Raw genomic sequence first — 26,022 nt, forward strand, 5'->3', positions numbered from 1 at the left:
TACCAAAAGTTTTCGAGGAGAAGACCTAGCATTCATTTTAACTGACTATAATACAGGTTGAAAACACCGCAAAGGTAAGAAGCATACCTCGATGAAAAGATATTTAATTAGTTGTTCTTATTGTGTAAAAATTTTGGAAATTTACATTTTTCCGAAAGGGGAAAAAGGAAAATTCTACAAAATTTCCCCGAACAGAAGTGAAAAATTGAGTTTTGAGATTTTTATTACAACATTGCAGGGAGAAGAAACAAGAAAACAATCCAAAACCTTTTCTAAAATGATCATGATAGTCTATTCAGTAACTCAGAGAAAGTCCAAAAAATCCCGCGTCGGGTTTGGTCATTATGGCCGGCATATTGGGTAGGCTATTTCCAATGCCAAAGTTTTCGTGAAAACCATAGCATACACTTTAACTGACTATAATACATCTTGTAAACATAGTAGAGACATAAACCATACCTCGTTAAAAAGATAATTAATTAGTAGTTCTTATTCTGTGAAAGTTGAAGAAATTAACATTTTCCCAAAAGGAAAATTCTACAAAATTTCTCAGAACAAAAGTGAAAAATTGAGTTTTTGGATTTTTATTACAACATTGTACGGAGAAGAAACATGAAACATGTACAAATTTGTTTGCTACACCTTTGTTAGTAACACATTAAAAATACATAATATCTCCTAAAAGCTGAGATTTTGAAGATTCATATAATGCATTAAATTATTTCTTGATCCATATTGTGAGATATTCACCTCTGCATCCACAAGTTTTAAGTGAAGTTATCAGTGGGTAGGTCTTTGCAGAGACTTCAATAACCTCTACAAACTTAAATATTAGCTGGTTTGGCGAAATGAAGAACAGGAAACCCGATAATTTCATGGAAATTTTAATATGTACGTATATAGTCCTTGCATGTAGGAATAGTCGGAAGAAATTAACATGTATCCGCAAGCAATGGTTAACCCTTAAAGGATCCTGGCTTTTTGGGCTATTTTTTAGACTTTCAGTCAAGCAGCTACTGTATCGTCACTATTTATCCTAGGATCATGGTTCATACCTCATTCTCTTCAGAATAGAGCTGGCTTTCAAATGGTACCACTTGCATGCTCATACCATATACCAGAAGCGGGAAAAAATGTCAAAGTGAAAATTTCGGAGGGAAATTTTTTTTCTCGAACTTTGGCCCCCCCCCTGGACCCCCCTGTGTGATCGTAGTCATCTAAAAAAAATCTGATAAATAGTACTTGGTATACTGAATGTGTGTGCCAAATTTCAAGTTTCTATCTTGAATAGTAAGGGCGGGAGAATTTTTATCAAAAATTCCCACAATGCCCCAAATTACCACAAAACACTATGATCTCAGGGAAAAAAATTCCTGAGACATCCCTAATTACCCTAGGACTATAATCCGCCAATCATTCTCTTCAGAATAGAACTGTCTTTCAGGCGGTACCATTCACATGTCTCCATCATGTATCTAAGGCGGGAAATTCCTGAAAAAGGGATTTTTGGGGGCAAAATTTCCCTTTTTTCAACTTTTGTCCCTCTGGACTCCCCCTGTTTTTACGCAGAAATCGAAAAAAAACTTCTGGTAAATATTAATAGGTGGACTGAATGTTTGTGCAAAATTTCAATCTTCTACGTGAAAAAATAGGCCCGCCAGAAAAATTTCCCTACCATGCCCCACTTTTACCCTATACAGAAGTATATTTGGATAAAAATTCACTGAGACGGCCCTAATTACCCTAGAATAATAATTCTACCGTCGTTCTCTTCAGAATGGAACTGCCTTTCAGACGGTATGACTCACGTGGTCCTATCATGTATGCAAGGCGGGAAAATGACGAAAAACGGGATTTTGGAGGTAAAAAAATTCCTTTTTTACCCCTTTGCCCCTCTGATCCCCCCCTGTTTTAGCACTGACATCGGAACAAAAAATCTGGTAAATACTACTCGGTGGACTGAATGTTTGTGCAAAATTTCAATCTTCTACGTGGAAAAATAAGCCCGCCAAAAAATATTGAACATAGGGTTAGAAAATGAGAAAAGAAATTTTTGATTTATGACGTCATCACCTCCTATGTCTGGACGCAGGACGGTCTGAAACCATACGTAATGTCTTCTACAAGGCCTCTGGACTTGGAAAACAAAAGAAACCAGGACGAAAAAGCTCAAATAGAAGAGAAATAACGCAATGTACCATGAAAAACGCGTATGGTACAAATTGTACCATAGGATCCCCAAAGGGTTAATTCTTCTTTAGTCAGAAAGTCAATCCAATTCCGAGGTTGAGAATTTTTCTAGTGGTTGTAATATTGATTAAATTTTTAAATAGCGCATACTTATTCATCCACTTAGTCATCATCATCCTATGGAAGGCAATGGCAAACCACCATGGGTTTACTTTGCCCTAGGAACCTTCGGGTCAAAGACCTGCATTCAAGCAGAACACTACATCATCATTATCATCAATTCAGCTAATAATCCTGTAAAACTAGAGTATATTTTACTAAAACAAGAACTCCTGAAGTTTGTAAAACAAAGCTACTTCATAGTTAGACAAAGTGAAAAGTTTTGGTGCGGAATTTAGAGTGACCTGACTGAACAGACTTTGATGAGAGCTATGAAAAGTAATGGCAGCCTCACGTGGGGACGAGGAATTTTGCTTCAACTATTACTACATGAGTTCATTCCATGCATGCATATCCAAGAATAGTGGACGCTGTGGAGAAATCCACTGCTGTTCCCCCGCCTCCTCAAAACAACATGTTGACTTGCGAGAGTTTCGTCAAACTCGTGACGCCGAGGATATGTCTGTTTCATCAACCGGCTCCGAGAACATAAACCATTCGAGAGATCATCCCAACTTACATCAATATCTACTGATTTGCTAGCAGATGAAAATGTAAATTGTGATAAAGCATTAGAAGTTAGACTTGTTGTGATGAAGAAGATTGAGAAATTCAGTGAAATTTATCTGAAACGCAAGTCAAGGTGAAGTCCTTGGGCAGCTTAACAAGATCAGTAACTATGCGTAATGAAGCAATGTGTGTAAACCCAAACAAGCTTCTGTACTCAATGGTATGCACAGTTAGCTCTGAAGAACAGTTGTCTGAGATCTTCAAATATGAACTATCTGCTTATCCTCTCTCCTTATTTTATGAAGGAGGTCTAATGAAAAAAGGTACAAAATCATCGACAATATCCATTTTGTCCTGGATACACGAAGACCCAGAAAATAACAAGTGGTGCTGCAGAACAGTTTATCCTACATAGTTGATGGTGGGCATCTTTTGCATCGTGTTGTATTGCAGTGTCCACGTCGTTCAAAGAAATGTGTCAGCAATATGCTACATGCGTTGTTACACATTAAGGAAAAAGTCTTGTCGTTTTTGATGGAAATAACGAAGGTATAATGAGGAGCATCTGCGACGTGCAGGAAAGACTTGCCACGTAGACATAGAAGATAATATTACTGTTATTAAAGGACAGACTGAATTTCTCCTATATCACAGCAACAAAATGAGATTCAACCATCTTTGAAGTAAGCATCTCCACAAATCAGGATACAAGGTACTCCAGGCCAAGGTAGATGTTGATATGCTGATTGCAACCATGGCTACTATAGAGGCCAAGAAAGGCCTTAGTTATTTTGATTGGTGAAGATAAAGATTTATTAGTTCTTCTAGTTGCCCTTGCTCCACCAGACACATCTTTAAAAATGATGATGCCAGTCCAGTGAAGATTTGCCCAGACAGGATTCACCATATTGGAACTATTCAAGATGATATAGGTAATGTGAAGGACTTCCTTCTAATTGTACACGGCTTCACAGGATGCGATTCAGTTTCGTCAATTGATCGAAAAGGCAAAATCTATGCTTACAAAAAGTTAAGAGTAATAAGGTACCTAGAGAGAAACTAAGTATTTTCAATAATTCTCGAGTGTCAGCTTAAACTGTGACTTAAGCTGGTGAACCTTTCTTTCAGTCACTGTATGAGTCAAAGGATATCGGGAACTTGGACTTTTATGTCACCAACTATATGATAAGACAATTGGGAAACAGCCTACACATTTGCAGTTTAACTTAGCTGTACTTCCTCCTACAACAGGACCCGCTCGTGATCATTCACTCCGAGTCTTTTGTCAAGTGCAGCAATGGCGTGGTGTTAACATGGACACTTTACGCTAGGGTTTGAAGATAGTCAATGTCAAGATATGGACTTACTACATGTTCCTTACACCGACGACTGTGAATGAAGTTCTGAGTGCTGCAGAGGTACGTTAAAATGCTTAATCATGTATATGTATACTCATGTCCAAAATTATTGTCGCATATCCATAACTGTCTTCTTGTAAGAATATAATTTGATAATGTTTTTACAGGGTACTTTTAATATTGATACTATGTGTATAATCGGGAAATGTATATTTGTGGTAAATTTCATAGGAAAAAAATTATAAATGCGAAAACTATGAGTAAAATAAAATGTTGCTAAATGGACAAGAAAAAAATATTTTCGTTTTATTGTTCTTATTTACTGCTCTTTTGACATGAAATTTGCCACATACATGTCTTTGTCGATTATACGCATACTAACATTTTATGAAGTACCGGGCGAATTCGTTATCAAATTATATTCCTAGAACAACATATTTATAGATATGCGACAATAATTTTGGACATGAATGTACTTCGTATGGCATGGATGTACCAACTGAAACATAGAAGATGAAGTGGAAATGGATGGAGATTTGCTAGTTCCCGAAAAGGATATCGAAGAAGAGACATTCCAAGATGCCAAATATCCTCATCTGGAATAAATTTAAGTAAACGTAAATTACTTTCAAATCAAAGTTTGAAACCTTTACATAATAAAAAATTACTTTTTATGCCTTTTCCTACCTCAAACATCACGAATTTTTATACGTTACTAAACATGATTTTTTTCAACAATTTTGTACACACGTCAAATTCTACCGACTAATTTGCTAAGAATAAAGATTTTTTTCAAAAACCCCTCAAATTATTGTATTCTTCCCTTTTTCCCTTTCCCAAAACAGTCAACATCGGTTTTTGTAAAATATATTGCAGCTTTCTCAAATGCCTATCCATTGATAACTTCAGTCAAAACTTGTGGATGCACAGGTGAAAATTTTACAATATTTGGACAAGAGGGGAATTTAACGTGAATCTAAATTTAAAATCCCAGCTTTAGAAGGCAATTCTGTTGTGTATTTTTAATTTTTTACTGAGAAAGATTTAGCCAACAATTTGCACATATTTTATGTTTCTTCTCCCTACAATATTGTATTATAATAAGGATCAAAAAACAAAAATTTTCACTTCTGTTTTGAGAAAGTTTGTAGAATTTCCCTTTTCCCTCTAGGGAAAGTGAAAATTTCCTCAATTTTCATCTAATAAGAACAAGTTAAATATCTTTTCAATGAGGTATAGTTTATATCTCTGCTGTGTTTACAACCTCTATTATAGTCAATGAGTGAATGCTAGGTCTCCTCGAAAACTTTTGGCATTGGAAATTGGCCATCCAATATGCCGGCCATAGTGATCAAACCCGATGCGGGATTTTTTTTTGACTTTTTCTGAGTTTCTGAATAGAGTATCATGATCACTTTAGAAAAGGTCTCGGGTTGTTTTTATGTTTCTTCTCCCTGCAATGTTGTAATAAAAATCCAAAAACTCATTTTTTCACTTCTGTTCGGAGTAATTTTGTAGAATTTCCCTTTTTTGTTCCCTTTCGGGAAAATGTAAATTTCCAAAATTTTTACACAATAAGAACAACTAATTAAATATCTTTTCAATGAGGTATGATTATCATTGTACTGTATAGAGTATCATGATCATTTTAGAAAAGCTTTCGGCTTTTTTTTGATATCCGGGTTCAGACCTAATTGCACTGTACTAATACTTACTATCCAGTGTTCGAAACTAAGGACGTTCAATGTCACACACATCCAAATTCTGAAGGCCTCTATAACAGTAATAACAAGTGAGACGGACGAGGCAAAGCATTTCCAAAGTACATCAGCGTCGTATAACTTACTGTGGTCATTACATGGCGTATTTTGAAAAACTGCTTACATAAATATCAGAACCATCACGTGGATGTTTTTCACAAGCAGTAAAAATCATAATTTCTGTAGAATTATTTGATATGAATAATCTCAAACAGTCCCGGAGATATGAAAAACATGGGTAGAGATTGCCCTACTGCTTAAAATGAAATAGTTTGTGAGAAACGCTAAATATTATTGTTGCTTTGTTTCGCTTCTATAACATTATAACAACGGTTTTGTTATGCAGTTTTCAAATGCAGAAAAATACAGAAGCTTACAAAAATTGATGTCGAAGTAGCACCTCTGTCTTTTAAGGTTAGTTATACTAACTTTTAAATTAAATCTCAAAGTTCTGCAATTTTAAAGTTAGTAAAGGTACACAAAAAGCAATTTGAGATTTATATATACACCAATAAATCAGTAATACATACAAAGCTTGAATGACTTTTTTCTTTTCAATTTAGATATTTTCCGTCCAAGTATTAATCTTCTTTTTACCTTAACTTACTTTTAAGAATTCCGTTTCGTATTGAAACAATTAACATCATCCCATTTTTCTTTCAGTTTCATGATACATTTTCAGTATTCCCATTTATCAGAGGCAGATATACCAATATTGACATATCACCAATTAGACACAAATACTGGAAAGTCACCACTGTTCCTTTCCCTCGCCTGTCCGAAATTTGAGTAAGAATTGGGATGAAATATTTATTATTGCTATTGAGGCTCTACCTAAAACTATATGACTATCACGGAGAGGAGAGAATTAAACAGGAGAGGAGGAAAAATTACGCATATAGCGTGATCTGTCGTCGAATTCACAGCAACATGATTTACAACTGTGCGCCTTCGTACTGAAATACACTTAACAAAATAAATAATTTAGTTAAAAACTTACTTTGATAAACGTTTCAGGAAACAGCTGCTTTTGAACTGCAAGATAATTTGAAATTAATACATGAAAATTATATACTACTATATTTATTTATTTATTTTACAGATTCACAGCAGTATTCAAGCAGAAGCTGGTTTGAGAAACTACGATATTTCAAATGCCAAAAACCGTAGAATGATCGAAAAATCAATATCTGCACCATCAAATGATCGCAACAACAATATATTAGAAGATCTTCCTCAAGGTATTGTTCTGCCAACTTACAATCCCAATATTGTAACATTACCATTCCAGTTCAACAGACCGTGGAGACCATGGTTTACAAATACTGGAAATAAACGAGCCACTGAAACCAATAATCCAACTTCAACAGAAAATCAATTTATAGGAGCAGCTCAGAATATAGCCCATCATTTTGCTCAGGCTATTGAGCAATTTCCTCAGCTAATTCCACCGCTCCCATCATTCCAGGGCCAAAGAAATCCTATTGGAGACTTCTTTCAAGCTATGAACAGAGTTCCAGCTACTTTCTTGCAATTCTTCACTCCTACACCACGATCTACAAATTCTCACTAAAATTAGTTTTCATTGTATGGGAACGATTACGTAGTTCAGTATGGTAGTTGTAATAGACAACGTACATTATGCATTAATGAATCTTTTTTTTAATGTTTTAATATATATATTTTTATTATTGTGATAATAAAAAGGTATTGTGATAAAAGGGATATTTCATTTCTGTTTTTGCTATATTTCTATTTATTTTATAAACCTAACAAAGTAAGTAAGTTATTACAAAATAAATAGAAATATTATTTAAAAAGTAGTAAACAAGAAACATAGACAGCATGATAAGACATCAATTACCGTTGAGTTCATTTTTCTAGTCGCTGCCTTTACCTAGATTTTTGAGTAATTCAAATTCTGGTTACACTGTAATTTCTATGGATGGCAACACTGAAAATTCTTCCGATTCGTATTTTCGGGTGTAGAATAACATTATCTATTATTGTGGTAAGTTACATTTTATTACCTCTTTCTACTTACGAAAAACGGGCAAAAGAAAAAAATATTAGTTCTTCAGAAATATTTAGTAGTCTGCAGCTTTAAATTACCTGAATTCATTAAAATGATTTATGTGCTATAGACGTAGTTGGGCTTATCGCAAACACCAACAAAGGATACGCAGCTCCGTACCGCTGAAAAACGTCATTACAAGTGGTTCTCGATACACGTATATTCCCAATGGGAAATAAACTCAGGTCCCCGCACGAAAAGCAAGAAAAAGCACTCAAGTTTAAAATGGCATACTATTAGATACAAAGATTGTTTCGTTGGTTCGGAATTTAACGCCCCTATCAGTGCCGAGTCCATATGAGACGAGGATCTACAGCTTAACGTGGGATCCGAACCTCACTAGCTTCCGCTGTGAATCGAACCCGGGTCTCCCGTGTTGAAGACGAGTGGGTATTAGATTTAAAGATCAATAAAATAGCCTGTATCAACAGAATAACTAAAAATCTGAATCTGAACTGATGGGAACTCGAACGTCTATGTCCCGCTCCTATCGTTGCTTTATCAATTAAGTTGTTAGTGATGTGATTAGTTTTTCTGTTCTCTACTTCTAAAATTTCAAGTAAATGGAAGCTGTGCGAGTAATAGCAACCCATTCTCCAAGCGAGAAAGGAATGAGCAATGAAAACCCCTAAAACAGATGACTAACAAATCAAGATGTCCGAAACATCTCCCAGATACCCTCAAAATGATTACTATATCACTACTCATATAACTTCCATTTACTCTGCTTAACTTCAAGTGTTGTTCCATCATTTTTCTGCGCTTACTGCAGAGTGGCCATTGAAGACAACTATGATATTTAAGTTTCTTGGAATCATATAATATAAACTCCCGATTCATGTACGAGTACATTATTTTGTTCCAAATAGTCAAGGCTAAATATATTTGTATATACGAGCTTTAGGGAGACCATATGAGTATTATTAGGGGCAGGAGTTTTTCGCAAGTTGCGAAATCGCGAAAGTTTTCCGACAAAGGTGAGAGTTGATTTTTCAACGAACTACATCAGATCGAGTAAGGAAATAGGTAATTTTGAAGTCGCGACACAATGCGATAACTTAACATTTTGAGCGAAATATGCCACAAAAGGCGACAAATTGCAAAATTATTAAAACGTCAACTTCAGTTGTTAAAATACGAAAATAAAAAGTACAATTTTTCAAGCAACGTTTTCCTTTTGCAATTGGCAACGATGATTACTACTAACTTTCGTTTCAAGTTCATAGCTGGTAGTTGTGGAGCATTCAGCGTCGTTTCGAAACAGCAGAATTCTCATTCAGTGCTTTTGTCGAATACGTACGCTGAAAGAGTTTATAATTTAAAAAATGGCGAATAAAAAGGAGACGGTACAAGATCGCGCAAATAAATTTGCCAGTGAAGGCTTGTACGTAAGTGATATCCAAATGTTAATGTGTAAATTTTGTAATTCACGCATTGAGAAAATGAAATGAAATTTTTAAGTTTTACGTTCCACTGTTATGCCGGCTAGGATAAAGGAGACTGTGATGATGAGAAATGAAGAAAGTGGAAGGAAACGGAAAAACCCCGAGGAAACGCACACACACGGTGTTTGTTCATCACAAAGTTCACTTGGCACGAACTGGGATCGAACCAGGAACCCCATGCACCAGAGGTGAACGTTCTACCACTGAAACATCGGGGCTCCTAATTCACGCGTTGAATGAAGAAAGAAAGATACACGAATGGAGAAAAGCATATAAAGTCGGCAGCACATAAACGTAACAGAGACAAAGTTGAATATGGACCAAACAGTACGAAGTGACAAAATTACATTGGAAGGTTTTGCAAATGCGCAAAAGAAGGCAAAGTGAAAAAGATTACTTAGCGACAAAATGAGAAAGTTTATATCTCAAAATGCGACAAAATACGAAATTTTTATTTTCAAATGCGAAATGTTTAGTTTCAAATTGCGAAAAACTCCTGTCCCTAAGTATTGTGTAACTTACTTTTTGATTCTTTTACTTAATAGAACTTCTTCAAAATACATTGGTTCATTTAACAACAACGATTTATACTATTTTCGTCAATTGTATTTATTTTTCGTCCAGAACAGCAGCTTTTCTCCTTGTTTCAGCTATCTTTTCTTTTTCCATCTGTAATCTAAAAACAACTTATGCTTTTGAAAGATATCATGTGTCTTGCAAGGCAGTGCTTTTGTTTACAACTACCACGTCAAGCAAATTGAAACATTCTTCTGTGTTTACGAAATTATTCTTCATTTTTTTTTTTTATGTATTCCGGGCGGGAGCTCATGTGGTTCGGATTCCACGTTAATCAGTAGGCCCCGTCTCATATAGCCTCGCTGCTGAAAGGAACGTTAAACTCAACTCATTTTCTTATGCAGTTCACCTTGTGCCATTTGACTTTCATATCTTTTTTCAAATTTGCTGGTTTCTATAAAACGTGTCCCCATAGCTACATGAGATGATAAGTGATGGCTCTGAATGGCAAATTTTACAGCAGGACTATAGTAGTCGCACGGAGTTGTGAAGCTTAACCTTGATCTACTGATTTTAGCACCCAATAGAACGCGATAGTGTGTGCCAGTCGTCAACCTCATTTATGAAATTTTGCCAGCCTCGTTTCTCGCGCTATATGGAAATCATCTCCTGGAGGTACAGTATTGTCGGGTTGCCGCTAAGTTTCGTTTTGTTTATTTTTATTATTGTCGATGTTTCATATTTTTGCTATTATTATTATTATTATTACCGTTTAATTCGAATAATTGTTAGTGTTTGTATGATAGTTCTTTAAGTGCTGTTTCTCTGTCGCTCGTTCGCCATGTCTTTTAAGTTTGACAACATTGTTGGTGCACTTCTGTTGCTCATGTTTTTTCAAGTGTGCGTTCGAAGGCAAATCTACGAGCTGTGCCGAGTTCTTCCGATGCATCACACATGAGGCAAAGTAGTTCTATGATTGGTGTAGAGCCCAGGCTCCACGATTCCTTGCGGTCACTATGAGCCAACGCAAATGCTCTTTCTTTTCGGTTAATTTATGGGAAGACCAGAAGAACGTAAGGTAAATAAGTAATAAAAAGCATGCTTTACGAAATACACTTTTCTTTATGTACTGTAACAAACTTCTATTAAGTGTAAAAATACATAAGGCTTTTACAAATTTTCACCATACATTTAAAGAACAGATTAGAGCTCGAAGTGCGAAAACTTATTATCATGATACATGAAAAATAGGAAAGCAACGTTTCCTTCAGGTTCTCCCCACAGAAAACACTCGGAGAGATAATCTTTAAAAGATATTTTGTCATATATGTTTTTAATTTCAGTAAACAATGAAATATAACAAAATATATTTGTATCTTTCTACATGGAACATCATTAGGATATTCATGGTACTCTTTTGTGAACTGAGTATTCGAAAGTATATATATATATTCTGATTATATGTTTTTTATAAATTTGTTAACCAGACCACAAGAAATAACCTACATAGAACAGGAGCCCAAAATATATATATATATACTAACTCTCTTAGTTATTATTTAAAATATGTATGAAAATACATATTTTCATTGTAGTTATTCTTCACAAAATATAACAAATATTATTTTCAATAAAGAGATTTAAAAATACTGTTCTAAGTACAGACACCAAATAGTAAAACTGGTTTGAATATAAAATAATTTTCACATTACACACACTCAGAATAATTTTAATTTACCTTGAGTGCACAAAACATTAAAAAAAAGTAATAACAATGGATTTTTTTATTAAACAGAATATCAAATATATAATTATTTATCAATATCCAACCTCTACATCAGTTACAATTTCATTTGAATTTGTACATATTGTTCTAAAAACGATTACACTACTTACAGGGTTTAATTTTAAACATGGTCAGCTTTATGCTCAACTCTTCAAAATAAAATTTTAAATCGGATTACGATCAACAGTGTTTATTTAATGCATATCAACAGTATGTCTAATTGCGAAGTTTCTAAGTTATTTTGAAAATAGTACATGATGCTTTCTTCAAAGTTCTTTCATACTACCAGCACAATACAAATTAAGATATAAATACATCGAATTTGTATTTAATGAATTTCTTATACAAAATAATACCATCTCACTCATTATGTTTTAAATATTTTTTTTTATTTTATCTTCCGTTCTTTACAATAAAATGCCGATTTATAAACATAAGTCAAATTGAAAATTGTTGTTACAGAAGTAACAAATTTCAACACAGCAGACATTTGCAAATTTTTAAAAATCGAAAAGATTTTGTAATATTTTAGAAGTTTATTTGACAAAATTATTTCTGTTTGGTATTTAGACATTTTTGTTATGTCATTTTTCTCTTTTGTTGAAAATAAACTTCAGGAAAGTATGAAAGTTCTACCAGTTAAGTTTTAAAAAAACGTATCACAGCTATCAACACAAGGTGCATTAACAATGCTGATAATACGCAAACATCCTATTTATTGAAAAACTTAACATAACACAAATTTGTATATGCTTGAGGTTAAAAAGACATTAGTTAATTAATACGCTTCCTGTGCATGGTAATGTTGAAATTTTGTCGTCTAAGATAGAAAGATACAATGAAATCTTGTCTTCGTTATATGAACTGAGGACACAATAAGAGTAATAGAGTTTACATCATTACACTTCCGTACGTGAGTAAATGTAATTTCTTCAATTGTCAATTTTGATCACAAAAACATCATACGATGAACCTATTTTAAAGGCTTTGAGGAGAGAAATAGGCAATGGAATTTAAAACTGTACTATAAAAGTTGTTGGAATCCAAATGAGTATTGACGAAATTGGCAATTAGATATGCTTGATAATCGATCTTTGTTTTGTCCTTCTAAAACATCAAGGTTATGAAGGATAGATCATTCTATTTACGTGAGCTTAGAAGCACACCGCAATGAAACTCAAAGGTCTCCGCATAACTGTGATAGTTGTCTAAACAAAGATTCGTTGAGATGATGGTTCTGAACTATGACTTTCTCTGTTTCAGGACGGCGCAATTGGCTTAATAGGTGCAAGAAATGACAGTGATTGATGAATGGATCATTTCTTTTTACATCCTTTGTCAACTGTGAATATATATATATATATATGACGAGATGTGCAGTTTAAAGTAGGATCTGAACCACCGCTGAGAATCGAATCTTAAACCTCTTGCACCAAAAGCAGGGGCGCTACTCTTTGATTAGCGAGAGGCTACCACGCGTTGTCCCAGGTTCGATTTCCAGTAAGAACATTTGCTTCGGATACAAAACCAAGTAGTGGTTCGGACCCCCACTTTAAACAACAGGTCCTATCTCATTTAACCTCACTGATATAAGGACAAGGATATAACCTAATCAACCAATTAATTTTTAAGGAGTGGTAAAAATGAACCACTTCCGGTTTTATCATAGATCACTATAGAACAAAAACAATAATAGATAGCGGGAAGCCTTTTTTTTTTTAATCGATTAAGCGTTCCAAGAATATATTCCATCTCCACTTTAATCTCTCTAATAAAACCGGAGAAGTGTGAATCTACCACATCCGGCTTCAATATTAATTGAGAAAATATCACCCTATTAGTAAAATACTCAGCTGGCACACTAAAGTTTTTGAGTGGGGAATGGAGGGTGATGGGAAATGCATTTTTGAGAAGAAACTTGAGGCGGCATGCAATTGAAGTTTGTATTGCCACCCCCGGTCTCCTCGCAAAGTACAACATAGGTTTTCCCATTAAGAGTGATAGACAAGGAGAAAAGCGCAGAATTGTTGACGGGGTACTTCCATTGTTGAGCCGTTAAAAAAAATAACGTTTTGTACATTGAAAAACCAAACTCCTTCACGTGGTATACACTACGATACTGCTATTTGTTTTATATGTTATGATCGTGCAACAACCGACTCTCCATTCCTCTTCCCAAAATTTTTAAAGCTATTTCATTCTATCTTCGTGATTAAAGCCGACATTTTTAGCTGAAATATTAAAAACAAATGACATTTATTCACATACAGAGGATATATTGAGGTACGACGGACTTATAGTTCCTGTTAAGCTGATCGCCTCTATCTGGAAAAATGTAAATAAAGGTAGGTGTTATTATTATTCCTTAAGTCGGATAAAAGTATGGAACTGAAAATGGTTACAGACAGACTGCTTGTGTAAGATTCTTAAGAAAGACCATCCATTATTTTCTTTAAAAGATCAAACACTAAAAATCAAAATATCTGAAAGATGCATTTCACATTACAATACTTATCATTTTACGAAGCTTTCCGCTATTGTTTCTTACTAATGCTGCAAATCAATTGCCATTACCATTCTGAAAACCTGAATTATTTACTGAATATGTCCGACAGACGCAGAAATAAAATAATATCTGTTACAGACAGTACTGGTATCAGGTAAAATCATACTGATAATTGCTGTCAAATCATCTCAACGAATTGAATGCTCTTATCATTATTCTAAATCCGAATTACTATTAGATTTTAGTATTTGCAACAAAGCTACATGGAGTTAGTTGCCGGAAATTCCACCAATTTCATTAATATCTATACTAGTTCTACAACAATTAGAGTGCAGTAGCAATTATCAGCTTATACATGATTCATCGAGCGTAAGTAAAAATAAAACGTAAACCCCAATCTGCTTATCCTTCGAATTTCCTACATACTTCTGCGAAGAACGTTAAATTTCAGGCTTACGGGCTTACTTTTTTACGTTGCTACACTGCGTTACCAACAATACAAGTATGCTAATTCATTAATTATTGGATTCATATAACAGTTAAGATGTGTTGCTTTCACAGTGTGACATAACAGTCATATTCCTTCTTTGACACATGAAACAATTAATTACACTGGGGCATCAATATTTTACCGCCTGAAGCACCTTTTCTTCACTTTTCTTTCTAGTTTAGGACTCTGGAAAAAAAAATGCAGTAAAATTAATACATTTAAAGTTCTGTGTTGAAATTAAATTTTTTACACTACATTGGAAACGTGCAATCATTATTCGAATTTATGTACTTGTTACATTATATTTTCACATGCTCAGAGGCAAACACTTATAAACTACACTAAATTTGCAACATTTATATTATTGAAATCAATGTAAATAAGAATTTCCATAAATTTTATTTATTTATGAATAAAGAGTTTCATTGATTCTATTAACTGGTAGGGAAAACTATTTATCAGATAGTGTTACGTATTTACAGTGAATGATCTGCAATGGTTTCTTCTAATTTGATTAGATCACGTTGGTTCACACAGATACGAGAATCTGTCTTTATTTTTATTTATTTATTTTTTTAATACTTGTATTAAAACAATCTTACGATACAGGGTGTTCCAAAATGATCTTTCTAAATCTGATCGCGTTTAAATCCGAAAAGGAGATTGATAGAAAGGTGCGGTTTGCGGCATAACATTCACATACACCTGACGTTATACTAGCCGTTTAACAGAGTTCAATGTTTGTGCTATCTGTAGCACGCAGAATATCTAAGCGATATTCCAGTTCTGCCTACATCCGGTCTAGCATGTTCTCCATAACCTGTTAAAGTGATGCGCCGATGCGAGTAGGCAGTTCTTGCAGGTCCTCCACTGGGGTCTTGTAGAGCACATCCTTCACAAAGCCTCCAAGAAAAAAAAAGTGGGGTGATGTCCGAAGTCCTTGGGGGTCAGGCAATGCGTTCTCCTTGACCAATCCAACAACCTGGAAATGTGCCGTCCAAAGCCTTCCTAACGATCGCGACCAAGTGAGGAGGAGCACCGTCCTGCTGCAGCAAGATTAGGTTCCAGGTGTTCGACCTGTGGAAATGCAAACTTTTCCAACATCTCCAGATAAACAGTCGCGGTGACTGACGTCTCTGCAAAGGAAAAAGATCTCCACACAAGGTCATGAAGCAGACCACACTACACGTTTAACTTTGGGACGGTCGCGCACCATTTCTCGGGTTACGTGGGAGTTTTCCGAGCCCCATATCCGCACATTGTGTCAGTTTACCATTCCGAACACATAAAAGCACACTTCGTTCGAGAATATCACCTTTTCAGGAAGTCTGGGTTCTCGTCGATGCGATTCAGAATCTCAATCGTAAATGCTTTGTGCTTTAGCCTGTCATGAGGTTGAAGCTTTTGCAGCAGCTGCAAGTTGTAGGCATGCCGCTTCAGTCGCATATGTAGCACCCTGTGCACCATGGTAGGTGGTAGCTGTAACTGTCAAGACGCTTGACGACTGATTTGGCTGGGCTCCGGACAAATGTCTCTTGTACCCGTTCCATATCTGTCTCACTCGTGCTCGGACGTCCAGAATTCGTCTTCCTCTTCCGGTTTTCTTGAACCTCGTATACCACTGCCGGATGGTCGGACGTGATTGGGTGTGTGTCTATAATACGTCCGGAAGTTCCATTGGACATGGGTGGCAGATTTGGTCTCTATCCACCATTCCATACACTGTGCCATCTTTTAGGGGTGGCCATTTTCGTCAATGCCTCACCTGCAACGACCCCCCCTCCAAAAAAAAAAAAAAAGTTAGATGTGTTGGTAAAGATCAAAACTTTACGTGTATGTTAACATTATGCCGCATCCTTTTTCTGACTTATACGCAATCAAAGTTGGAGAGGTCCTTTTGGAACACCTGGCAACACATCCACAAGTGAAATTTCACTTTATTCATAGCTTCCTGTATCCTGAAAATTTATGCAACAGGATATTCATTGAAAATTCTAAATTAGTGTACTCTTTTGGAAATACAAACCTGTGAAGGAGAATCGTATGCTTTGTCTTCCGGTAAGTCCTTTCCATTACTAAATGGTTCATTATCTGAAAAGCAATTGAAAAATACATGACATTTTAGCATTATGTAACTCATTTTCTAATACACTTAACTGTTATCACAGCTCCCATAATACGTAGTAAATGAATGTGAATGAAATGACTGATTGTATAATCAAGTGAGACCAAAAGTATGTACCGATGAAACATATACTATTCGTTTTGCAAAGTCCATTAGATGCGACCAAGGTTTGAACCGTAAACCTATACACAGAAGTGGCAATTTATTTTTATGTAGTTCTGTTATACGATATTTTGCAAACCTGATGTTACCATTACAAAAATCTAATCCTAAAACATATATCAAGCGATCTGTTCCTCTTCGAAAAATGTGAAAGCGATTCCAAAATTGTGTAGGATGTTGAGCGTGCATCCATAACATATGCTGCATTCATGTCGGAGACTTCTACTCTCAGGGACGTGCGGGGACCAACTAGTTACCCAAGCAGGGTGTTTTATTTTTCATTATTTATATTTGATAATACTTATATTATTTACTACCAAAAAATACATTAGTACCAATACTTTAACAAAACATTAACAAAGACTTCTGTTTTACTTTCCTGGGAGTTCAACATCGGAAATTGTTTCTTCCATTTCTTGACAACGGTTTCTAAGAGATTTCACGTATATTGTGTTTCCGTTATCTTTCTTTAAGCAATATCTAATGAAGAATTCTGTAGGACATTGAACAAAACATCAGTGATAAAAATATTGTGAAAAGCTGCAAGAAGAAATCAAAACTCAAAGTTCTCTAAATTCGATAAATTGTCTTAAATAATGGAAAGAGTATCCTGTTGCTTTTCTAACAAATCGTAACGAATAATTTCATCTTGTTGGGCAAACATTCGGTAATTGTCGACCTAGAAATTGAAGAAATTTTGCGTGCGTTACTTATTTGGAGAAAAATGTTGCAAATCCACTAAGAAAAAAAAAGATACAGCATCAAGCATACTTGGAGCACTTTGGAATAGTGCTAAATGGGTCAATCCATCTGAAGTGATCCAAAGATGGGAATGGTTGCTCGACCATCTCCGAAAATTATAGAAATTGGAGTGTGATGAACCTTGTGTATGAGAAGGTCAATAACATCATTCACGTTGTCGTACGTACAAGTGTTCCTTAATGGCGGCCATCTTTGTTGTCGGTGGAGTGCTTTTTTTTTTTTTTCATTTGCAAGCGTTTACAAAAACTACAGTTGCTTAGGACGTACGTATCAGACGAACTCCAAACAAAAAAGAATTTTTAGAGGAGAGACTGAGGTACACGGAGAACTTTACTTTTGCTTCTAAATAAATATGCAGGGTTGCAAACCAATGCATGAAATCACCTGAAAAAGTACAGAAAATTACACTTTTAAAGGGTCTGTAATTTGGAATGACATAAAGTGTGTGTGTGTGTGGGGGGGGGTTCATAAGTTTTGTGCTGAATACTATTTTATGTAAATAGTCTGCAGAAATATCCACAGCTATGATACTACTGGCACCATAGATTTATGGGGGTCTGAAAGTTGAATTTTGTGATTTTGATGCCATGTTTGGGGCGTAATATCTCAGGAGGGCAAAGTTCTAAAAATTGCTGCTTAGGCCACAAAGTAATTATGTATGTGAATAAACTATTGCAAAAAATTCATGACTGATATTACATGGAGAAAAAAGTGAGAACATGGTAAAAACGCGAAGAAAGCACGCGTGTGACGATGGTCGCAGCCCGGAAAAATTTAAATGTTTTGATATGTTTCATGCTAGATCTCAAAAGCTACGCATGGTTCAGCAATTAGGCCCATTTTTGTTTGTGTTCAGTTGTGCAAATGTTGCGAGTGGCGTTTATTCCATCTTTCTAGCTCCATGTTCATTGCCACGTTTATATGGCAGGAGGTTAGCTCCCCCTTGCACCCACGACACCCATCGTCGAATTCTACCGCGGTGTTAATGCACTTAATGTATCAGCAAAGTATCATTTAAATCCAATCCCAGTTACGAAAGTTAACGTGTTCACAAGGTAGCGTTACACCTATCTATCCTATCCTGCTGAAAATGGTGTATTTGTGAAAAATATTTAAAATGATTGTTGTTTCCCTTCTCTTCTATAGCATTACAGCAATAGCTTTTAGTAGCTGTAATTACATCAAGTTCTCGCAATTACCCGATTTAATCAGTGTTGCAAACTTCAGCAATGTTCAATGTTCATCATATCTCCGGAACGGTTTGAGATATCGAAGTGCTGTAAACGGTAAAATAATTCACACAACAATTACAACCACACAAAGCAAGTAGATATGATACTTATCTCAGCATTTTTTCGAAATAAATGCTTTCAAAAAAATATTAGAATTTTCAAGCCCTGGTAACTTTGTTCCTATTCATTCGAAAAAAGTCATACCATCACCATGGAAACCAACACTAAGTGCTTTCTATGTGCATCTCCGTTGTGCTGTACTTGCGTTAGAGGTTTCCGATGCTTGTGATACTATAACATCCTTAGTTTGCAAAAGTGAATAATAAAAGTAGTATTTTAAGTTTACGTTCGACACGTTGATTTGAAATATGTAATAATCTGACCTAGTGCCATTTGAAAAAAATATAACTTTATATTGGAAATGAAATGAAATGAAATCTTTGAGTTTTACGTCCCACGGTTATGTGGGTTAGGCTACAGGAGACGGTGATTATGAGAAATGAATGAAATGGTGGAATGAAGAAAGTGGTAGGAAACGGGAGAACCCCGAGAAATCCCACGAGCACGGTGTTTGTCCACCACAAAGTCCACACGGCGCGGGCTGGGATCGAACCAGGGACCCCAAGCGCCGGAGGTGAACACTCTACCACTGAGCCATCGCGCCCCCCTTAACTTTATATTGGATTGGCAACGCTGTTCGTTGAGTCTTTCTGTTTAATACATACAAAGATGTTCTTCTCCTTATAGTTGCTTCGTGCAAAGTTTCGCTTTCCTCTCTCTTTTGGTTTGTCTGTTATAGCCCACTCTGTAGACGTGGTAATGATCATGGAGCTAGAAAGATGGCACAAACTCCACTCGCAAGCTTTTACACAACTGAACACAAACAAAAGCGGGCCTAATTGCTGCACCATGCATAGTTTTTGAGATCTAGCATGAAACATATCAAAACCTTTAAATTTTTCCGAGCTACGACCATCGTCACGCAGGTGCTTTTATCGCGTTTTTACCATGTTCTCACTTTTTTCTCCATGTAATATCACTCATGATTTTTTTGAAATAGTTTATTCACATACAGAATTGCTTTGTAGCCTAAGCAGCAATTTTGAGCACTTTGCCCTCCTGAGACATTACGACCCAAACATGGCACCAAATCACAAACTCCAACTTTCAGACCCCCATAAATCTACGGTGCCAGTAGTATTATAGCTGTGGATATTTTTGCAGACCCTTTACATAAAATAGTATTCAGCACAAAACTTATGAACTCCCCCCCCCCTCCACTTTATGCCATTTCAAATTACAGCCCCTTTAAAAGTGTAATTTTCTGTACTTTTTCAAGTGATTTCATGTATTGGTTTGCAACCCTGCATATTTATTTAGAAGCAAGAGTATATGTTCTCCATGTATTTCAGTCTCTCCTCTAAACATTCGTTTTTGTTTGGAGTTCGTCTGATACGTACGTCCTGAGCAAATGTAGTTTTCGTAAACGCCTGCAAATGCAAAAAATGGCACTCCATCGACAACAAAGATGACCGCCATTCAGGAACACTTGTACATATGACAACATGAATGATGTTATTGATCATTCTCACACACAAGGTTCATCACACTCATAGTTTTATAATTTTCGGAGATTGTTGAGCAACCACCTCTGGACCCTTCATATGGATTGACCCAAATGTAAACAATGCGCATAGCAGTGAACCTGTAGAAAGCTTGTAGAAAAGACGTCTTAATATTAGCTTGTATATCGTGTAGTGAAGCGGTTATCGCTGCACTCCCATCGTTGCTCTGAGCAACGAATTTTATACATATTATCTCTCTCTATATATATATACACATCGCAATGTGAAGTACTCAATTTGCCTTATAATAAGATTAGAAAGTGCTCTCGCTGATTTGTCCTCATTTACATCTTGGAAGCACTCAAATCTTTCTACCACCATACGGTCAACCATAGCGATATACAAGCGACAATTGTGGACTTACTCACGACGTCAGTTGTATAATAATAATAATAATAATAATAATAATAATAATAATAATAATAATAATAATAATAATAATAATAATAATAATATTATTATTATTATTTTTCTAATTGTTGTTCACTTCCCTTCAAGTGGATAGGTAACACATCCAAATAAATAATTTTGAATTCGATTTTATACACCTTTGAATACCGTGGAACTCATACTGGGCAGTGTAGTCTAAAAGCTCTACACTAAATAATTACCGCTGCTGCTGGATATTTTCGTCTCATCGTTCCCTCTAAACGGAAGTTTCAGTTTCGCAAGTACACAAACGCATGTCTTTCCAAAATGTCTCCATTCGACTTTATTTTTTCATTATGTTGAATAATGCTTTGTCACGTTAAGTCACTTAGTTCACTTTCAATACGCATAACGCATAGTTTCAAAAGTCGTGAAAGCGAGAGAAGCATCAATATGTGCAATAGTAACATGATCCAGTATTGCGTTAGTTGAATTATTTAGCTTGCTATATCCTGTAATTATCCAAGTGGAGTTTCTGTCACTGTTATACCTAATACTTCCAGTAAGCCAATTATGTCTTTCGTAATTGGTATTTTGAAAACGATCATTCTTTTATTTCTGGATTAAATTGGTCTTCCGTTAGAAATAATTTTCTTCTTTTCTTCGATTATTCTTCAGGAAAACAATATTTCAAACAAATCAGTTATGGTTATCGTCACTAGACAGAGACAAAATATGAAATTTCATATTTAAACCAAGCCTTATAGGACAATAGGAACAAGGATCTTAATGTTTTATGTTACGTTGAATTGGAATAGCGTATTTAAAATTGTCATATTTCTTAATATTTTGGCAAAATGACCATATTCAGTAAAAATCTTCATATTTATTCATATTCTGTAAGTATCGTATACCTAAACTGATCTCTAACGTTGAATCCAATGGCCTTACATCATCTTCAAGGATAAGCACATTTTTCTCTCCCCATTTGTTTGTTTGTTTATTGAAGTTTAGCGGCCCTTTTCAGCACAGGTTATATACGATGTGGACCTATAATTTAAGGTAGAACTGAACCACCGCAACACATTTAATGCTCTCCTGCTGGGAATCGAATCGTAACTTTCTGTACCGAAGATTCGCGCTCTAACTCTAGATCAGCGGAGAGGGGTCCTCTTCCCCAAGCTGAAGGAGATATCTCACTCGTAAAGTAAAATTGACAGCGATGGACCAAAATCCACCATTCAGTTATATCTACTGGTGGAGGGAACTCCTTTATCGAGTGAGAGATCAGCATTTTCAGTGTTGACGCCGGAACGCTTTAAAGCAATATTTACATCCCTTTTGGTGTCACCAGGCGTCCTGACACTGCAAAGTAGCGAATCCCACGATATGGCCAGAACGTATCAGACCCCAAACAATGACCTGGGAACCTCTTTGAAACCAACCAGGAGTTACAATCCCAACCCTGCTTATTTGAGACTAGGACTGATCAGGTATCCTACTGTTTGCATTACTTGTTCAGGCTCCTTTTATTCGTGTGCCACAGAGATACTGTACACGTATAATTTCGCTTTTACCGCAGCAATAACAAGTGCTTCTGAATTACCTTAATTACTGTGAAACTCGGCGATGTGGATTCTTGGAAGACCCACTAGACTGCTTCCTATCGATATTTTTGTGCGATCTTCTACGTGCTCGTCTAATAAAGTCCTCTTTAGTTTGAGATTTTCGACAAGATTAAAATGCTGAACATACTCGAAGGACGTCTGCCTCGAAACTTCTACAGGAATTCGTTTTGGCACGTCAATTATGTTTTTCAAGATGTATGAACAATAAACATTATCTGCTTCAGAGTAAACCGAAACATTTTTCATCCATAAATATATGCTATTCTATGTGTACGCACACATATACTAACGCTAATGAACAACAATTGTAGTGTGTACACAGTGACAGAAATAAAATAATCTGGACTTCTACTCCGTGTGACAATAATTAGGTATTACATATAGAAATATTTCATTTCTCACACATTGAACGTATTCCTATTCAAATTTCGTTGAAATATCTTCCTTCTGTTAACATTATATATATAAAGAATAATTTGTTTGAACTTTTCCGCTGAAATTCGAAATTATTACTTCGGTAGTAAATTCTGTTTTGCATATAACCTAAAGAAAAAATAATTTTGCACTAACTGCGCAATAATTTAACATCTTTATTAACTACATTAACTAAATCTTATAAACTTTTTCTTTTTTAAATAATGGTGTCAGTTACAATAGTATTACACTCATTTAGATGCTATGGCCTGCTTATGGAAAGAAAATTAAGACTTACCTAAAGAAACTGCAATTTGTTTGCTTACAGTTTCGTACTCATCAGTTGATGAGAGTGGATCGTCAAAATCAAATAAAAGCATTTCACTCGCTTGCGCCGAGCAAGAAATCGCATTATCAACAGAATTCTGTTCGCACCTTCTATATTCAGCAGTAATAATACAACTGTCACTCGACACGCTTCCTTTTTGGGATTTATCATCATCCTCATCACTGCTCAATATTCGTTTGGCACTCTTCACATAATCATTTTCATAAAGATTAGTTTTCCTTTGTGACAATGACCTTGAAAATGTTTCGTTTGTTTTTTGACGAACATCTCTCTTGTCTTCAAGATCACTTACTGCACACACAGTTGGGGTATTTGCTAATTTGATGTGTGATGTTCTGTTTACACTATCACTCACATTATCACTCCTATCACAAACAGGAGAAGAACTATGAACAGACTCGGTCACTTCATTCGGATAAACAAAACGTTTCTGATCTTTTTTCAACCAAGCTTTTATACTTGAATTTTCATATTTGTTCATCGAAAGTTTAGATGCTGTGCTTCTTGACACAGTATTGACTACTGGAGAAATGGACTTCAAAGGAGAACTTGACCCTTGATTCGAATTATAGGAAGGTATACTTGAATATTCAACATCATCTTGTGTTGAATTTGTTGAATGGGGCTCCAAATCATCTTTATTTTCTTTCTGGTTCGTAACTGAGGTATTCACACAGGCTGCTTCACTGAAAATACGAAAATGTTTAAAAATGATCTCATAGATGCTATAATAAAATTTTGATTATTCTCTTTCTAATGTAGATACATGTAACTAGAGACAGTGGCATCAACTACAACAAGTATTGGTCAGTAAAACAACTATTTTCGGAGCTTTTACATTTTTCGATCAAGTGTCCCTCTGGGACCGCTCGCGCCAAAGGCAAGAGTGTTAGCGACTACAATACACGGCTCTTCTTCTTCTACAACAAATAATAATAATAATAATAATAATAATAATAATAATAATAATAATAATAATAATAATAATAATAATAATAATAATAATAATAATAATAATAGAGCACATAAAAAAGTAATCTTGAGATATTCTTGGTGATATGTCCTTTTGTAAAACCGCAGCAACAGTCGTTATCCCTTATTCATTTCATTTGCCGGTAACTTGGAAACAAACAAAAATTATTAGTGCAGTATGCCAAAGCTAAAGGAAACAACGATAAGAAGTAAATGATGAGGAAGCAATTAGATAAAATTAAATAAAATCTTTCAGTTTAATGCCCCACGATTATCCTCTTTAGGCTAAGGGAGACGATGATTAAGGCAAGTGAATGATGATGGAAGAATTGGTGGAATTATAATATGGGAGGAAACGGAGTATCCCGAAAAAAAAAAAACTCAAGTACACGATGTTATCCACCACAAAACTTATTTGGCCGGGGATCAAACCAGAGACTCCATTTTACCAACTGCTTCTAATATAAAATGTACTATTAACTGCACTGTTTCACTTTTCCCTGACACCTTCCTCAGCACAAACAACAACTCACAGCCCATTTCGCTTGTTACTATGATGATGGAAGTTAATGTAAATTTCTTGCACTGGAATCCTCTTCTTTTGAAAGTATAATTGTGGCGAGAAACTTATGTAGAAGACTTTTATGAAGATTTAAATTTAATTTTGTGTTAGTTTATGGTGTGTATAGTTTGCTTACTTCTAAGTAGCACTTTGTAAAGAAACTGTTATGATCTTTTAAACGTATGTTAAACTTAAATATACGTTAAACTTTAGTTACACATTTCTTTAACTTGTGGTAGTACAGGGTTCCCACAGAAAAGTGAAGATCCTTTTCCCTGACTTTCCCTGACATTCCCTGACTCAAATTCTTGTTTTCCCTGACTTGAATTCTTCAATATCAATGGGAAGATATGTGGTAAGTCCTATCATACAATTTTTTTAACGCCCTCCTCCATCCCCATAGCCGTCCATCACACTCCTTTAATTACCATTTATGTATTTATTATATTAAACAATTTAGACAAAATTTAATATTTAAGTATATAACAATATTATATATGTATGAAACAATACCACATACCTTGACATTGGAAATTAGTTATTTTTTGGCTTGACAAAACAACAAAATATACAGTCAAGAAAATCCTAACAGTGACACGTCTGAGATATGTATTACACACATTTTAAACAGAACAATGTTTTGCTTTCAGTTCTTGAATTTGTTGTACGAGAGCGTCCTGTTCTTGTTTATAACATAATTCCAATTGTTTCTTCTTTGCTTCTAATTTCTTCACTTCAGCACATACTTTTCTTTTTTCAGCTTTGACTTTACTTTCCTCTGCACTCTGGATTCGTTTCTGCTGAAGGTATTTATCATAGCGTCTCCGAGCTAAACGAACTGAAAGAAGCATTCTTCGATCAGTGGGAACAGATTCTGCACCTCCACAGTACATAACTGCGTCATGCACCCGCCTCTGTGCAACTAGAGAGTTTTCTATTTGGTTTTCTACAATAAGTGTCTTATTGACTGAGAACCCGCCCTCCACTGAAGCATTGCCGTGGGATAAAATTAAACATATTTTCACAAT

The 26,022-nt window shown here is 35.4% G+C and overlaps 1 protein-coding gene across 5 annotated transcripts in view; it reads right to left on the reverse strand.

Annotated features, from left to right (window-relative positions):
* Positions 1–11,114: 11,114 nt before the first annotated feature.
* LOC145693155 (Fanconi anemia group J protein homolog) overlaps positions 11,115–26,022 on the reverse strand; it is a 532,733-nt gene continuing 517,825 nt past the window's right edge. For 4 of the 5 annotated variants that reach the window (XM_081768898.1, XM_081768900.1, XM_081768899.1 and 1 more), the window contains 3 exons: positions 23,410–24,146; positions 16,821–16,885; positions 11,115–14,980 (listed from right to left, as the gene is read on the reverse strand). In XM_081768898.1, the coding sequence (XP_081625024.1) occupies positions 14,933–14,980; positions 16,821–16,885; positions 23,410–24,146 (850 nt within the window). In that variant the 3' untranslated portion in view covers positions 11,115–14,932. The remainder of the gene's footprint in view (positions 14,981–16,820; positions 16,886–23,409; positions 24,147–26,022) is intronic. The other variant, XR_014132714.1, reaches the window with a different exon arrangement.

Source organism: Thermobia domestica, chromosome 8 (assembly GCF_964235325.1).
Source record: "Thermobia domestica chromosome 8, izTheDome1.hap1.1, whole genome shotgun sequence".
Classification (NCBI taxonomy): domain Eukaryota; kingdom Metazoa; phylum Arthropoda; class Insecta; order Zygentoma; family Lepismatidae; genus Thermobia; species Thermobia domestica.